Source organism: Orycteropus afer, unplaced genomic scaffold, assembly GCF_000298275.1.
Source record: "Orycteropus afer afer isolate SDZICR_OR568_19922 unplaced genomic scaffold, OryAfe1.0 scaffold00140, whole genome shotgun sequence".
NCBI lineage: Eukaryota > Metazoa > Chordata > Mammalia > Tubulidentata > Orycteropodidae > Orycteropus > Orycteropus afer.
The window spans coordinates 6370505-6389389 of NW_006921727.1; the positions used below are offsets into that span (position 1 = coordinate 6370505).

General features: G+C 35.2%; 1 protein-coding gene across 1 annotated transcript in view; it reads right to left on the reverse strand.

The window, feature by feature from the left end:
- The window catches only part of GFRAL (GDNF family receptor alpha like), a gene marked incomplete at its 5' end in the record, with an annotated part of 82325 nt that extends 65910 nt beyond the window's left edge, over positions 1-16415 (reverse strand). Inside the window, 3 exons of the mRNA XM_007945631.2 lie at positions 339-395; positions 13161-13313; positions 16274-16415. Coding sequence (XP_007943822.2) covers positions 339-395; positions 13161-13313; positions 16274-16415 — 352 coding nt within the window. The remainder of the gene's footprint in view (positions 1-338; positions 396-13160; positions 13314-16273) is intronic.
- Positions 16416-18885: the final 2470 nt, after the last annotated feature.

Here is an 18885-nt window from a genome sequence, read left to right on the forward strand (position 1 = left end):
TCCCAACACCAGAACAAACATACGTACACAAAACCAAATTGCCATGAAAATATTTCATTTCCATGATCAAAATATCCATGGCATTTAACCAAAGATATAGTCTTTAGTTTTAATTGTAAACTATCTCTCAGCATCCCATAAATCAAAGCCATTGTCTTTGATATCTCATCACTGGTAGAAATGTTATGATTTTGTTGAATTTTTTTATATTAGGATTGTTAAAAAGACACACAGTTTACTTTGTAGTAGCAAATCCTTAAGATGCCTGGTAACTACAGCTTAAATTATACTATCTAGTATTTATAATGCAGATTAAAATTATAATTCATAAACATTACCATGATGAGAAAGAGTAGATAGATTCCATATTAATTTACTATCCTCTTTCTTGTTATCTAGAAGAAAAACAAAGAACTTCATTTTAAAATTTTTTCTAATTTGGAATTAGAATTTGCAATAAATTAATAAACAAGTTATCAAGCAAAAATACATACAAACTCATTTAATATTTAATCATTAATAGTCAATATTAATAATATTCAAATTAAAAAACAAAGGAAACCCTGAAATATCATTTATGCAAGTTAAGTAAACCTGCTATAAGGACTCTGTTACTTGAAGATTTATACAAACACTAAACTCTAGGCCATGAGCACTGAAGTAAACAAACACTGTCTGAAGAGAAAGGCTAGCAGGACTATTGTGTGTGGGGAAAAAAAAAGTCTATTTAGATCTTTATTACATTGAAATGCAATTTAAAGACTATTCCTGCCTCTGATTAGCTTAGCTTCTAAGGGTTCTTGAGAATTATAATTATAGAATTGGAGAATGTCATTGATGGGAGTGACCTAAATGGCCATGTCCATTTGGATAGATCCTTTCATTTGAGTAATCATTCAAGTAATAATTATTAATTATTTCAAGTAATAATTAATATCAATTATTAATTGATCCATATTTATACCAGGCACCAGACTGCAGATGCAAATCTGCAGCTACCATCATTAAGTGTCCCCCAACCTGGTAAAGAACTATAGACATATAAACACAAAATAAATTGGAATATTGAGGAGCACTTACACAAATACACATGAAGTGGTAGGGAGTAGTATGATCAAATTTTCATTTTAAAATGAAAACTCAATTTTTTTTCCCTTTTTTTTGCTAGTGATTATAGTTTAAGAAATTTAGATAAGATTAAAATTAAGATAGTAGGTTAAGATATTAATTTTTGTTAATGTCATAAAATTTCCTTCATGATTCCATTTGTTCCTGCCTTTCCATACTCTTTGTTCACTTATCTATTGCACCTATATGATGATCAAATCGTAAATTGTTTACAACCTATAAAATATAACACCTTTAATGGACTTTAAAAAATTCCTATTGCATATAATCTAGCACATTGTGAATATCTTATTAACTTTCTTCATTTAATTAATAAATGAATAAAATTAACATAATAACCAAATTTTAAGACACTTTTCTCTTTCTCCACAATTCGTATGGGTGTAGTTATGGTACTAGTTTAGTATCTGAATTTTCCAGGAGAAATAGAGGCTGAAGTGACAGTGCTAAGATAAAAATAAAACATTCTTTAGTTAACTCATATTTATGATCATGTTTAATCATGATCATGTTTAATCAAAGTTAATGTTTTTAAATGCCTCTTTGAATACCAACCTGACACAATGTCCTGATAGAATCTATCCTCATAGTCTTCCCTGAAGGCTGGGACCTGATTCATATGGGCATCTTGTATACAAATGTCTTCAAATAAACTTTTCCAAATTTGAATGCAGTCTACTTTTGAAGGGTCATCACATTGACAATTCCATAAAACTGTTTCTTTCAGACGTTCTCTTAATGCTGTACACAGGTGGACTCCCTCAGGGGTCTTGCATTGTTCTGTTTCTTTACCACAGGTTTTCTTAAAATTCTCATACAACAGAGTACAGTGTTCAGATTCCTGACAGGCATGTACTGCCATGATACAGTCACTCTTTTTTTCAACAATTAATGATGTATTTTTTGGATGGAGCCATTGTATGATATTTGATTGTGAAGCCATATCTGGGGACAGTAGTGATTCATCTATGAATAAGGCATAATGACAAAAAGTACATAATTTCCTTCACTTGAAACCTTTTAATATGATTTTAAAATTATATAGCCATATCTTTTATAAATATTCCAATATCTTCTCTTTCTTCTTCTTTTTTTATTCCCCCTACTTTTATTGTGCTGAAAACATACACAAGACATTCGCCAAAACATAACAACTTCCACATTTACAGCTCAAGGATATTCATGACATTTTTCATGTTGTGCCACCATTTTTGCTGTCCTTTTCCAAAATATCCCACCACCATTAGCATAAACTCAATGCCGCACAAACAAAACTCAATGCTTCTTTCCTTCTCACGCTTTCCCCTGGTAACCACTAATAATCTTTGGTATATATATATATATATATATATGTTATTTATTTTTTTTTTTTTCCCAACCTATCTGGGAATTTAGCCTCACCACCCCTCCCATTTCTGGTAATCAAGAAAGAAATTTTCCTTCCATGTATTAACTTTTCCTTGACTTTTTACAATAGTGGACAAATACAGTATTTGTCCTTCTGTGATTGACTTATTTCATTCAGCATAATGTCTTAGATGTTCATACACATTATGTGGTGCTTTGCAGATTCTATGTTATTCTTTAGGGTTGCATTGTATTCCAATTTTATGTACCATAGTTTGTTTATCCATTCCTTGGTTGATGGACACAGGTTGTTTCCATCTCTTTGTTGTGATGAACATTGGTGTGCATGTACCTGTTTGTTTCTCACTTCTTTAAGATATATATCTAGTAATGGGATTGCTGGGAACTCTAGTGGCATAGTGCCTAAGGCATTTGACTGCTAACCAGAAGGCTGGTGGTTCAAACCCACCAGCCACTCCTCAAAAGGAGGGTCGGGCAATCTACTTCGATAGTGATACCACCTTGGAAAACCAAGGAGGGGTCTCTATGAGTGGGATCCAACTCAATGGCACTGAGGTTTTTTTTTTTTTAATGGAATTGCTGGATCAAATGGTATTTCTATTCCCAACTTTTTAAAGAATCACCATACTGATTTCCACAGTGGTTGTATCATTTTATAGACCCACCAGCAGTGTATGAGAGTCCCAATTTCTCCACATCCTCACCAGCACTTGTTATTTTCTGTCTTGTTGAACTTTGCTATTAATGCTTGGGTGAGATGGTATCTCATGGTTGTTTTGATTTGTATCTCTCTTAGGACTAAACCAATGTCTTCCCTCTTTCAAAAACCATTGAAAAATATTTTAAGAGAGTTATTCTAAATGATCTTTATTTTTGCTTTTTTTTAATAAGATATAAGACTCTATGATTATTTATAGCTTTATATTTATTCCTTCCTGAAAATCCCATTGACCTTCATGTTTTTTTTTTTTTTTATCACCTATAATCATTGACTCCAAATACGCATCTCCTTTTTAGACTTCTCCTTAACTAGAAACCCATATTCCCAAATACCAGCTAGACAAGATATGTTCCTTCATATTTTTTAAATCTATTTTTTTCTATCATGTGAAACTTAAAATCAAACAAACTAATTAACATTCCTAATCTTTGTTAATATTTCAGTGTCAGATGTCAATTGATAAATGTCCAAGATGTTATAGCATGGATTTCAAAGCACATGGTCTACAATAATGTTTATAACTCCGACCAGTGCTTATAATGGTTCCAAGTTTTTGTGTAATTAAATATTTTTATATCATGAAATTTTATATTGCCTTTATCTTGTAAAGAAAAAAAAAAAACGTAGTATGTAAAAAACACTCATTTAATACAACCAGCACAATACGTCAGAGGAAAAAGTAACTGGCTGAGGGAAGAATGGTAATGTCAAGGAAGATTTCATTGTCAATTTCCACTTGTAATGCCTCTTATGTAGAGAAGAAATTTTAAATATAGACAGAGTACTTCTGAAAACTTACTCAGAGTCCTATAAATTTGTTTTTCTTACCTAATTCCTAGAAAGTTTATATAATTATGGGATTATTGGAACTACTTATTAATTCATGTTCTCTCAATGATGGTGATACAATGTCCAAGTGTTTAAAACTTTGTACTGGGTGGGAGCAAAAATAATCTTACTTTTTAATATATAAAACATGGTAGATAGATAGGTAGATAGAGATAAAGACAGTACCTAAAAAGATAGTATATAGGTGGTATTAAAATTTGGGGGGTGGAGAAATTAGGAAAATGAGTTATTTAAAAGTTTCTTAAGGGTAATGAAAAAAAAAGTTTTAAAAAACTGTATGTACATTTTCTAGCACAAAATGGAAATTCAGAAAAGTTTTACACAAGAAAAACAATGAATTATCTTCTAAATATTTTAATATAAAAATGATTGCTATAATCATCAAAGTGTATTGAAAAGATAATAGCAAATAATGAGGACAATATAACATTAAATGATAACCTGTAGGTGTTATGTTGCAAAGGTTGATTCAGATGCAATGTTTCAAAAATATACGTCTTTATTTTTGGCCTCAGACCTGTCTTTTTTTCTTTATTTCCTGTCTCAGTATACAGCAGTGCCTACCTTCCAAGCTAGTAATTTGAGTATCATGCTTCATATATTTCATATTCCTCATATCCAACTGGTTAACAATTCCTACTGAATATAATTTATAAATATATCTTAAATGTGTCTTCTTTTTATAACCCAAAGCACTAATGTGTTCATTTAAGCATGTGTTATCTCTCACCAAAATTATTTTGATGGCTTTTTAACTGATATCCTTGTTCTGCATCTTTATCTCTCCTCCATTGCATTCTCTACACTGTCAGTGATATCTTTGAAAAAGCTGATTCTACACCCTTCTGTTTAAAATCCACTAAAAGATTCCCAAAACAACAGTTTAAAATCTAATCTCTTTAGCAACATATGCAAGTTCAGCTCTTCTTTTTTATAAGCATCTGGTTTCTTTCCAGCATCATCTCCTAATACTCCTCAATATGCATTGTACAATACAGCCTAACAGAGAATTTGTAGTTTCCCAAATGTGCCCTACCTTGTCTCCCTAATGAGCCTCAACTCACCCTAAAATGCCCAAGTTTATCATTTCTTTCATGAAGCATCTGGGTCACCATTATTTCATGCTCTATGACTTCAAACATTCTCTCTCTCTCTCAGTGTGTATGTATATTCTAGCACTTGCATTATACTTGATATTTGACAACTGATCATTTTAATATTTGTAGTTTTTAAAGAATTGACATTATGCAAGTTATGTTCCCTGTGTTACTGTAACTAAATTGAAAATCAATAACAAAGATATTTGGGAAATACCCAAATATTTGAAAATGAAACAAAAGCCTTCCAAACAAAATATGAGTAAAAGAGGAAGTTACAGGGAAATAATAAACTATTTTAAATTAATGAAAATGAAAATACAACATAAAAAATGTGTAGGTACAGCTAAAATAGCACTTGGAGATAAATTTCTAGTATTAACTATGATATGAGAAAAGAAGAAAAGCTTCAAATCAATGACTTGAACTTTTATCTTAAGAATTTAGAAACAGATGAGCAATATAAAGTACAAGTAAATAAAGCAAAATAAATAATAAAGATAAGAATGAGAGAGATGAAGAAAAGGGAGAGAGAATGCAATGTGGGAATACCAGAAGCAATTATAAAGTAAAAAAAAATAAAAATAAACAAATAAAATAAAGTAAATTCTTATTTACCACAGTACAAGAAAAAGGGAAGTATATATGCATCAATCTAACAAAAATTATACAATAGAAGAAAAATATTGATGAAAGAGATCAAAGACTACCCAAATATATTGATCCAAAGACTCAATATAGTAAAGTTGTCAAGACTATAAAATGATCTGCAATTTCAATGTAAGCCAAACTAAAATGCCAGCAGAATTTTGGTAGAAGTTAGCAAGCTGATTCAAATTGATGTGGAAAGGAAAGAAACCAGAACAGTCAAAACAATTTTTAAAAAGTTAGAGACATCATACTTGCTTTGAAGATTTCCAATAGGTACACTAAGACTGTGTAGTGGGAAAAGTTAGATATATAGATCAATGGAATAGAAAACAGAATCTAAAAATTGATTTACAAATATATGGCCAATTGATTTCTGAAAAAGGTGAAACTGACAGTCTTTTCAGCAAATGGTGCAGGAACTTTTGGATATCCATATTGTAGCAGGAAGGAATATGACCTGTATATTGTACCATATACAAAAATTTAACTCAAAATAAATCATAGGCCTGAGGACTTTTGGTAAGATGGAGGAATAAGCAGACAAGCTAACAGACCCTCTTCAACAAAGAAAAGATAAACCAATTGACAGAGATACAGAAGATAGTCCTGGAGCCCTGAGCTTTGAAAGGAAGTATATAGAAGTGGATTAGGCACCAACTAGTGGAAAAACCTGAATGGAAACAGGACCTAAGAATAGGCTCCTTTTGCCAAGGACAACAGGGACATACAGGAGGCTGAAAACAGGAAAGGAGACAGGTGATGCTTGTATAAGTGCTGCCAACTAGCAAATAGAGGAACATAGTAAAGTACCCTGCTTACGTAGACAATATACAAAGAAAACAAAAATCGTGGGCAAGTCACTCCAACATAAAATCACCAATTAAATATAAACACAAAAACGTCACAATGCCTTGGAGACAACAGTCCACACAAAGAAGCAAGATAAAGCAGGAAAAACAAGGGATAAGGATACATACCCAAAACACATCCCCAAGGAAGATGCAGCATTAGAATTCCATGATAAGGAATTCAAAATAATTTTCATTAGGTACCTTGAACAAATTGAGAGACAGATTAAGGAAAACACTGACAAAATTGAGGAAAACACAGAGAAAACCCTAGAACAAATTTGAAAGACAGTACAAGAACAAAATCACAAAATAAATGAAATATTAGAAATGATACAAAATCCACAGACAGAAAGCCAGAAGATTAATACTAAATTTTCAGAAACAGATAACACATTGAATAGGCAAAGGAGTCAGATTGAATCAATGGAAAATAGAATTAGTGAGATTGAAGGAAAATACTTCTTTAGAAAGGGATCAATCAGAAAAAAGATCAAAACAAAGTGAGGAAAACCTAGAGTTCATGTGGGGTACCATGCAAAGGAATAACCTATGCATAATCAGAATTCCAGAACAGGAAGAGACAAATAAAACCATAGAAAAAAATTGTTGAAGATTTGTTGGAAGACAATTTTCATAGTATGATTAAAGATGAGAATATACCCATTCAATAAGTCCAGTGTACCCCAAACAAGATAAACCCCAAAAGAAAATCACCAAGACATATCATTATCAAACTCACCAAAACCAAAGGCAAAGAAAAAATCCTGACATCAAGCAGCATGGGAAAAATGAAAAGTTACCTACAAGGGACAACCAGTAAGACTAAGCTCAGATTCCTCGGCAGAAATCATGCAGGTGAGAAGACAATGAGATGGTGTATATAAAATCCTGAAAGAGAAAAATTTCCAACCCAGCAAAAAAATCGCTCAAATATGATGATAAATTAGGACATTTCCAGATAAACAGAAATTAAGAGAATTCATTAAAACCAGACCAACCTTACAAGAGATGCTAAAGGGGGTCCTATTGACAGAGAACCAACAACAGCAAACAACAACTGACTATTAACACACATGATAACATAACCCAGAAACCAACCAGTTATACAAGTATCCAAAGTAAATAAGCCTACAAGATTGTAAACAGGGAACCAGAGACATCAATTGACAAATTAGGTCAATTATAAACCAAAAAGATGGAAAAAACTGTGTAGTTACAGAACTTCTAAATATTAGGGAAGTCAAGGCAACTGTAAGATATAACAGACTGCTCTAAACTTGGGAAGAAAACTATCAATCACAGGGTGTTTTGGTTACCTAGTGCCACTCTGACAGGAATATACCACAAATAGGATGGCTTTAACAAACAGGAGTTTATTCTCTTATAACTTTGGAGGCTTTAAGTCTGAATTCAAAGTGCCAGGTTCTAGAGGCTGGGTGAAAGCCCCTCAGCCTTGGACTTGGGCTTCAGCTCTGCCTCCTGCTCCTGGCCCACTGAAGCTGGAGGCATCTCTTCCCTTAGGCAGCTGCTGGTTGTTGAGGCTGACAAGCCCAAGGTTGACAAGTAAAAAGGCACAGTCTCAAGGTTACCAAACAACGTGGCAGGCCACTAATATAAGTCCCAATGAAGTCCCAAGATCAGCAGGGCATGGCAGGCTGTTGAACAACAATTTGACTAATGCAGGGTTCAAGAATGCCAAAAGGCTAAAGACCATTCCCAAGGCTTCTCCTTATATACAGGAAGCAGACCACATCCCTAAGGCAGCTACTCAGCTACTCACCATAGATTCCACCATGGAATTGATTACCGATCTCATCATGGGGAATATTACATCCATTTGCCCAGCCACTCAACCAGGCCCTGCCAAAGTAACACACAAACTTAACCCACAATTCCACCCCTTGTCAACTTGGCACCAATACAGATCTTCAATGGGTGGTATCTGTACAGATCTCCTTCACTGGATGGCTCCTATCCCCTTGTTCCTGAGAGGTGACCTCACCCCCTTGACCTGGCAGGCCCCATTCCTCTCCCTCTTGGGCATGGCAGCCCTGCCCCCTCACTCTTGGGCTCACATGAATGAGCAGCCTCACACTCCAGAACAAAGTTGGTGAAGGTTTGGCTCTTTGAAACCTAGGGGACTGTTATTGTTCCACCCCCAAAGGCCATGGTTCTACCCTTAAGGCTGAGACAGCTCTGCTTCCCATTTCCTTGGTCTCTCTACTTCTGCCAATTATGCCAAAGACAACCCACTCCACTGGAAATTTTCCTGTCCAAAAAGCATTCAGCTTTCTTGCTCCATGAGTCAGCCAACCTGCTACTCCATTTCTTGCCGGTCTCTTCTACCAATTAATGCCTGAAGGCAACCCATTCCACCAGGAAGATGCCTACCCAGTGGCATGCAGTTTTCTCCTCTGTGGGCTGGTAAAGCTGTCACCATCTCATGCTGGTCTCTTAGCTCTGAGACTGCCATCTCTCATGCTTCATGCTGGGGTCTCTCTGCCAAGGTCTTGGGTCAAGGATGCCAAGGTTTCCACATTTTAGGTATCTGTCAGAGCAACACTCCACTCTCTCAGTACCAAATGTGTTAAGCTGGGTTCTCTAGAGAAGCAAAACCAGTAAAGCTTATATATATACATACAGAGAGAGAAATTTATGTTAGGAAAATGTCTCATACACTTATAGAAGCTGGCAAGTCCAAGTTCTTGGATCAAATGTCAAGCTGGAGGCTTTTTAGACTCACACAGCTACAGGGACTGACAAACTCAAGGTTGTCAGGCAGTATACCAGTTGTTAACTCCAGTGAATGATGAATCTCCAGGTGTTTGTTCACGGACAGTTGTAAGCAGCACAACAAGATCCTGATCCACAGAAGAATATCTTTTTCCCAGGATGTCCATAAATATATTTGAAGCAGGCCACACCCCTAGGGAAACTCCCTTTCAACAGAATTGGCTGCTTAAAACATATACATCTGACTTCATCATGGGAATAATCCATATCACAACTGCCTAAACCACTCAGAATTGTGGTCCAGTCAAGTTGACACACAACTCCAACTATCACGGAGGGTAACCTCAAAGAAACACGATAAGCCTTTATATCAAAATCAAAAAGAGGACCAGCACAAATATTTAGCAAATACTAAAACAATAGGAATAAAGGAAGTGATAACACAATTTGTAAACAAAATGAGCTCAGCACAGAAAATTATGTGGAACAAAGAAATCAACACTACGAAAAAGCACATAACAAAATGACAGCAACAAATTCATACTTGTCAATAATTACATATCAGCCAAGGGACTTATCTTTAAGATTTATAGAAAACTCCATGCCTCAACAGCAAAGGGTTTAACAATCCAATGGAAAAATGAGCAGAAGACATGAATCACTTCAGCAAGGAGGATATTCAGGTGGCCAGCCAATACATGAAGAGATGCTTACAATCATTGGCCATCAGAGAGATGTAAATCAAAACAACAATGAGATACAATTTCACCCCAGCACTGATGGCAAGATTCAACAAAACAGAAAATAACAAATCCTTGTGGGGATGTAGAAACGTTGGGACTCTCATACACTGCTGGTGGGACTGTGAAGAGATACAACCACTGTGGAAAACAGTATGACAATTCCTTAGAAAGCTGGAATTGGAGATACCACTTGACCCAGCAATCCCATTATTAGGCACTTGACTGCTAACCAGAAGGCTGGCGGTTCAAACCCACCAGTCACTCCTCGGAAGGAAGGTTGGGCAATCCTACTTCCGTAGTGATACTGCCTCGGAAACCCAAGGAGGGGTCGCTATGAGTCGGGGTCGACTCGATGGCAAATAACAACAACAACAACAACATCCTACAGAGGTGAGAGCCAGGACAGGAACAGATACATCCACATCCATGTTCATCGCACACTATATACAATAGCAAAAAGATGGAAACAACTTATGTGCCTATCAGTGGAAGAGTGGATGATCAAATTATGGTTTATACACACAATGGAACACCATGCAGCACTAATGAATAATGTAGAGTCTGCAAAACACCACATAACATGGATGAACTTGGAGGACATTATGCTAAGTGAAATAAATCAATCACAGAAGGGCAAATATAGTATTAGTTCATTGTTGTGGAGGGTCAAGGAAAGGTGTAATTATGGAGGGAAATTTTCTTTGCTGGTTGCCAGGGATGGGAGGGGAAGGGAGAGAACAAGGCAAAAAAAAAAAAAATGTGTTGACCCATGTCACTTTAGTTTTGCATATTTCACTGTACATAAATTATATTTCAATAAATTGCATTTAGAAAATAAATACAATTTTATAAAATACAAATAAACAAATTAAAAATAAATCATAGGCCCAATGTAAAATGTAAACTACATAATTTCTAGAAAATATGAGAAAATCTTTGTAAGTGTGGATCATACAGATCTCTTAGATGCAATATCAAAGGTATAATTCATAATAAAAAAAGTTGATAAACTAGATTTCATAAAAATTAAAAACTTCTTTTTTGAAAGATATCATAAGGAAATGAAATACAGATTGAAGAATAGTATTTAGAAAATGTATTTTGAGAAAAACTCTATGCAATTTCTAGAAACAACTATCAAAATTCAGTAAGAAGACCAAAACTCAATTTTTAAATACATAAAAGCTTTAAAGAGATACTTTAGCAGAGAAAATATGTATGCAAGACAAATAAGCACATGAAAAAGATTTTCAACTTTATTAAACATTAACTCATTGTCTCCAGTGGATTCCAACTCATAGCAACCCTGTTGGATAGCCTGTCCCATAGGGTTTCCAAGGGTGTAAATCTTTACAGAAGCAAACTGCCACATTTTTCTCCCATTGAACAGCTGGTGGGTTAGAACCACCAATCCTTTGGTTAGCAGCTAAGCACTTTAACAATTGTACCACCAGGTCTCCTCGTTATTTATCAAGCAAAAAAAACAAAATCACTGCCATCTAGTGGATTTCAACTCATAGTCAACCCCCACTGGGTTTCCGAGGAGATAAATCTTTACAAAAGTAGATTGCCCAACCTTCCTTCTGTGGAGCAGCTGGTGGGTTTGAACCACCAAGTTCAGGGAAGTGCAAATTAAGACAACATTGTGGTCTTAGAATGGAAAAAGAAATCAAATACTGGTGAGAATGTAGTGCAACTGGAACTTTCATACATTGATGGTGGAAAGGCAAAATGCTATACCAACTTTGAAAAATAGTTTTGAAGGTTTGTAGAAAGTTAAACATTTACCATATGACCCAGCAGTTTCATGCAAAGAGAAATAAAATGTTTATACAAATTCATATGTAAATATTTATAGCCATTTTATTTATAATCTCCAAAAAAAAAAGAGAATCTACTCAAATTATTTTCAGTAGTGAAAGGGTAGCCAATCTGTTGTGTATCCATACATTAGAATGCTAGTCATCAAGAAAACAAACATAGTCATACAGGAAACATTGATGAACCTCAAATACATTATGTTAAATAAAATAGATCAGAGATTGGACTCAAAAGGCTACAATACTATAATTCCATATATGTGAAATTCTAGAAAAGGCAAGTTACAAAAAGTAAAATTGTTTAGTGAGCCCACCATGGATGATTGGAAGTGTGAGCTGATTGATCATGAGACCCTTCAAGATAGGTTAGAGGTAATCTCTTGTCTTGTAAAAGGAGCTCTGGTGGCACTGTGTTTAAGGAATTGGGCTGCTAACCAAAAGGTCAGTGGTTTGAACCCCTGAGCCACCCCATGGAAGAGGATGAGTCTGCTTCTGAAAAGCCTTGGAAACCTTATGGGGGTTGCTATGAGTTGGAATTGACTTGATGACAGTGGGTTTGGGTTTTTCTCTTGTAAAGTGAGAAAAGTTTGATTATGAAAGAAGTTATGAGAACCGTATGGCAACAGGTACATTCTTAAGCTGATCAATTTTAAGAGAGAATGTATAAGGACATTGAGAATGAAGAAATGGATTCCTTTAGAACTATTTGATTTCACATGTCTCTTGGAAAGTGTGCACCTTCAAGCGTGCATGCAGACTAGTTTGATGACCACTACTTTTGTGTTACCCTGGCATCTTGGATAGATAGTACATATATACACGTTAAATGATTAAATGCCCCTTTTCAAAGGCAAGTATAACTTTAGGTAAGTGCTTATATTTTGTTCTCTATCTGGAGCCTCTGAAATCCTTAACAACAGAGATGAAGCTTTATTTATCTTCTATAATCTGGTCTTGTGCAAAGCCAGAGTAAGTTCCTCAAACATATGTGTTCCATGACTGAAACTATAATTCTAATCGAACTTGATATTGAGCTTAGCAATTACAGAAATATGCCATGCATTCACTGAGGTTACAGCTCACAAAAACCCCAGTCACATTTCAAAATATTACATCTGTTGCAATTGAGTCAATTAGATGTGGCTAATTTTGAAATTATGATTTTTTGATCATACATATTACATAAAACAAAGTATTACCTGATTTAATGATGCATTGTTTTCCAAGCAATTTGGTAGCAGTACAATAGAGGTCATCAGGACAGAGACACTCTTCAAATAGAAAATTGTTTTTCACTAAAGACTGGATGCTTAGGTTACAGATCAATGAATCCTTCATCTTGCAAAGGTTACCTAGATTTCACAATCAAACACATAATACTCCAGATATTAGTCTGAATATAATTTTGAGTCTTCCTCCCTGAAAGATTTTAACATAGTAACTTGATACATAGTAACATAATAACTCATTAATATAAGAGTATTAACTGGAGTTGCTTCAAGATGTCCACAAAAGTGACTTTATAAGCATAACACCTATTTTTGTGATTATTTTTTTAATTGAGTACATATATTTTTTATACTTTCTACAATCTAAAATACTTTTTTTTCTCAATTAGAATGCCAATTTTGTTGCTCTTCATTAACAATCAAAGCTACCCTTATACAAGATGACCAGAATATTCTTGTAATTTTAGCTATTTTGTCTGCTTAGTTTTTATCAGCTAGTTGGTCTTTACCTATTATTTTATTTTACACATAGTTCTGAGATTATAATAGGAGATGTGCAATGTAATGTAGTCCTAATCTTAGAAAGTACTCCATAAGTATTTGTTGAGTAAATGAACTAGTCTTTCATAATTATAGATATTTCATTTTCTGCTTTAATTTAAAAAGATATATTCAACTACCTGAAAATTTTTCTTTTATTCATTTTTGTGACAAAACTATTTGAATGTCTTTCATTTGTGTATTGGAGGATATTTCAATTTCAGCTACATGCATGAGATAATTATGCAAATATTTAGTGCAATTTACTGCAAATGATTTGCTATTTGTATACTGAAATACATAAATAGGTTATGATTTATGACACATTGAATGTGGTATTTTAAAAATACATTAAAATTGTCTTATAAAATGCAGCAAAGAGCTTCAACACCATAAAAAATAGCAGATTTTTTAAAATCATTTTCTACTGTGCCCATCTTAAAATTATGATTATGTTACTTTGAGCAACTTATGCCTCTGAAAATCTCTTTCCTGAACAGTAATATGAGTATTGAATAAGTAAGTATAACATTTCTTGGAATATGAACAATCCATGTACTACTTCAAAAGTAGAGAAGAGAATGAGTTCTCTCTGCTTCTCTCCAAATCAACAACTCATTATCATCAACTTGATTCTGACTCACAATGACCCTATAGGAAAGAGTAGAACAGCCACATAGAGTTTCCAAGGCTGTAAGTCATTAAGTCATTATGGACTGACAAAGCTTTCTCCCATTGAGCAACTGCTTGGTTGGACCTTTTGGTTAGCAGCCAACTACTTTAACCACTGCACTACCAGAGCTCTTTTGATTTCCTCTACATCCTGTCTAATTCCTTGAGGTCAGGGTGTTGGGCAGTAGTTATGCTGGTGTAGACAGTGAACACTGGCATTGCTAGAACTATAAGTGGCTGTTTCTTTACCAAACACATTCTACCATACTTATTTTGGAAGGTAAAAGAAGCAATGGTAGATAATCAAGCACCATAAGCAATACAGCATTTACTCACTTCATGAAATGGATGAAAAAGCAGAGTGAGTCAAGGAAGAATACCCCCCACGTCAAGACTATGGCCCTTAGTTACCCTTTAAGCCTGGAACTGAACTTATTTCCAATATCAACTTTCAGCCAAAGAATCGACAGGTCTACATGGTGAATAACACTAGGAAGATACACACTCCTTAGAATAATCAACTATATGATATCAAAGGGCAGCATTTTCCCAAGAATAAGGCTCAGAAAGTAAGAATGGATAACAAGGACAAATGCAAACAGAAAATATATGGAAGAACTAGGAAAAGTGCTATTAGAGTCTAAGGATTGCAATACATGTCACAAAAAAAATATGTATAAATTGTTGAATGGAAAACCAATTTTGCTCTGTAAACTTTCATCCAAATCACAATAATAATAATGATAATAAATGTAAACATTTGCGCATGTTGGTGTTCCAATAAAACTTTATTTTGAACACTGGGAAAAAAAAGAATATGTTTTTATTTTCCCTTTTGGAATGCCCGTATTGTATATTATAGATTTTCATAAAATAGTTTTCATAATACAAGATGATTAAATTTATTATATGTACAATACTATCTTTTAAAGAATTTTTGAAACAACAGTACTAGTGCAATATACCATTACACAACCAATTTATCAAAGGAGACCTGGTGGGACAATGGATAGGCACTGAGCTGCTAAATAAAAGGTTGGTGGTTCAAACCCACCCAGTGGCTCCACAGGAAAACGACCTGGCAATCTGCTGCTTAAAGATTATAGCTAAGAAAACACTATGGAGCAGGTCTGCTATGTTACATAGGGTCATTATGAGTCAGATTTGACTTGATGACATCCAACAACAATGAATACATCATAACTTCTTTTAGTGAATGAAGTGCAATGATACTTCTGTAATTATATTTTTATTCAGGTACCTCTAATATTCAAGGCATACATAAATTATTCTTTTTTTAAAAAAAGAAACAGTAGTCTCTAATCTTTACATTTTCTACTCCTTGAACCTCCTTTCAAATCCTTGAACCTTGCTTCAAATCCTTGGAATGTAAAGAACATTAAAAATCACAAGTAAAGATATGTTTGAACTTGTGCTTGAAACAATTGGAAGGAAAAATAGTGCACATTTTGCAAGAATATATAAGTAAATAATGGCTTTGATTATAATAAATGATTTTTGTTTTATCATTGCCATATCAATATATAAACAAAACAACATATTGTCATGTTTCTGAGAAATATGCAAAGAATTGTAGCATTGAAAATAGTGAAATAAATAAGAACATATCTGAAGTCTTTCATAAAGCCATCCTCAGTCTCAATATACCAGAAACCTCAAGTATTACAAATGTTCTTTTGTAAATAAATTCACTAATAATCATTTGAAGGTGAATAGAATGAATATCAACTATGAATACAGTATTTAGAGCAAGACTAAATTAGTTCCTAGGACAATGAAATAAAATATCAAATTCTATTTTTTCCTGTATAAAAATAAATCATTCGAGTGTTTTTAAAATAATGTTTTACCTGAAACATTGCAAGCATCTTCTATTGTTGTCCATGCATGCTTACATCCATTTGTATCACTGAGACATTGCTCTCTTAAATGTATGCAATCAGTGCTTTGAGAAGTGGATTCATTTTCCAAGCATAGCCCCATAGCTTGAAAAACAACAAGTGTTCAATATTATAGTTTAGCAACCACTTACCCAAACCTAAGTTATTAATGAAAAAGGGAAGAACTGTAGAGAATAAAGTACGATCAAAATTATTAGAAAAGAAGATCCAAAATGGCTAATTAAGCAGCTATGCAGTCCCGACCCTCTACAACAAAGATTCTAGAATCCGGGTAAAATAGATATGAGTTACAAACCTGGAATCCAGAGCTCAGAGGAAAGGGTAAAGACGTAGATTAGGTACCTAATAGAGGAAAACACTGAAAACAGCAAACTAGGAAACACATAGAGTGGTGAACTGCCAACCAACACTGCATGTCCATTTTGAATTATTGCAATGAATGTTACCATTGGGGCAAGAACTTGCCAAGGATTGCAACAGCACCCACATTGGTGACAGTCAGGAACCAGTGACACTTCCTAGCCATATCTGTCACTGCTGCTGCCCAACCCACTAGGTGAGTGCCACCATCTGCTACAGCACTACTGGATAAATGGCAGACTAGGAACAAAATCAACTCAGCCTGCCCTAAGCTTCTGCACATGACCAGCGATAAGATATTCATGCCTACACTCTGATCTCACACTAAATCCATCCAGAGACAGTTGGTGAGTGCCCTAAAAAAACTCAAAAAACTCACTGCCGTCAAGTCAGATCTGAATAGCCACCGCTCTTTGGGTTTCCCAGGCAGTATCACTACGGAAGTAGATTGCCCAATCTTCCTTCTGAGGAGTGGCTGTTGTTGTTATTGTTATGTGCCGTCGAGTCAGACCCGACTCGGCAACCCCTCCTTGGGTTTCCCAGGCAGTATCACTACGGAAGTAGATTGCCCAATCTTCCTTCTGAGGAGTGGCTGTTGTTGTTATTGTTGTTGTTACATGCCATTGAGTCAGCCCTGACTCATAGCGACCCCTCCTTGGGTTGCCGAGGCAGTATCACTACAGAAGTAGATTGCCCAACCTTCCTTCCGAGTGAGGAGTGGCTAGTGGGTTTGAATTGCCAGCCTTCTGGTTAGCAGTCAAATGCCTTAGGCACTATATCACCAGAGCTCCTAGTGAGTGCTCTAGTACTTCCAAAAAGTAACCCGGTAGCACACCTTTGCTATTGCCCAAATATATTAAAACAGAATTATATCAAAAAACAGGGTGAATTGTATCCTACAGATACTCCCCTTCATAGCTTCTGTCCAGGTGATTGTGTCCTACTAAAGGAGTGGAATGACCGGACTCCCCAGAGCCAAGTCCAGGCCAAATGAACTAGAACTTATGAAGTACTGCTGACAACATATTCCTCAGCCAAACTGAAGGGAGTCCGTCCTTGCATACATCACACCCAATGGAGGATAACACCAAACTGCACTGAGAACTTTCCTCAACATATAACTAAGTTTTATTCTATAGGGAACAGCCTTGGGGAACAGGGAGACTCAAGAGAACCTGGGCAACTGAATATTAAGTATCCCCAACAACCTGGAGTGAAACATACTTGTGAGCCCATTGAGGATCTTAAGATTTTATTTAAAAGGAAACCTATTCTGGGTTAAGACATAAATGTAATTCTAATCAACTCCATGATTGTCTTATCCTGAACACCTTCTAAAGGAGGAAAGTAGTCTAACACCTTTATAAAACTCCAACAAATCCTATTAGACCACACTCCTGAGGCTAATAATTGTTGAGTGTGTGCATACTCTCCTTGACACAGAGGGGTATGTATATATCACAGGATTTAACCCCCACCTTTGGGATAGACTTTTCTTGGCTCATCTTTTGGTTACCCAATTTAGGGTGGTTGAAATCCTTATTATTACAATACTCCTCTTATTAACAATAACAATCTTTACTTCTTGTTGTAGTCAATGTATACCTAGGTACCCACTTGTCTTCAAACCTCCAAAATTATAAGCTACTCTACAGATACCCCTAGTCTCGCCTCCCCTGGATTATGGCCAGAAGATTCCATGAACTGTCCAAACTACAAGGAGCTTACTGACCAAAGATTAAGTTCTACCATCTTTGCCCCCAGTCAGCAGGAAGCAGCTAGGATGAGTCTTCACCCTGTTTCCCAAAATTGTGGAACAGTAACCATTCTAAGGGGAAATTAGAAAACCGAGTAAAGTGTTCCCCAAGAATGTGGAACAGTATCTATTCTAAGGGGGAATTGAAACTGAGTGCTATTTCCCCCACCCTGGCACCTGGATGGGAATATATACATAGACTGAATTACCCCCAACTATTTCCCCCACGCTGGTTAAGACACATAATTAGATAAGACCCTGCAGGGGAATAAGTAAACTGGATTACCCCAACTATTTTCCCACCCCAGGCAGATGAGTATTCAGTTCCTTAAAGAACTGAATGGAAAACATTCCTTCCTGCAGATGATAAACTTGCTAGAAGTATTTTAGAAATAACTTGTAAATTAACTCTGGCCATGGACAATATAAATGTTTTAGAAACAAC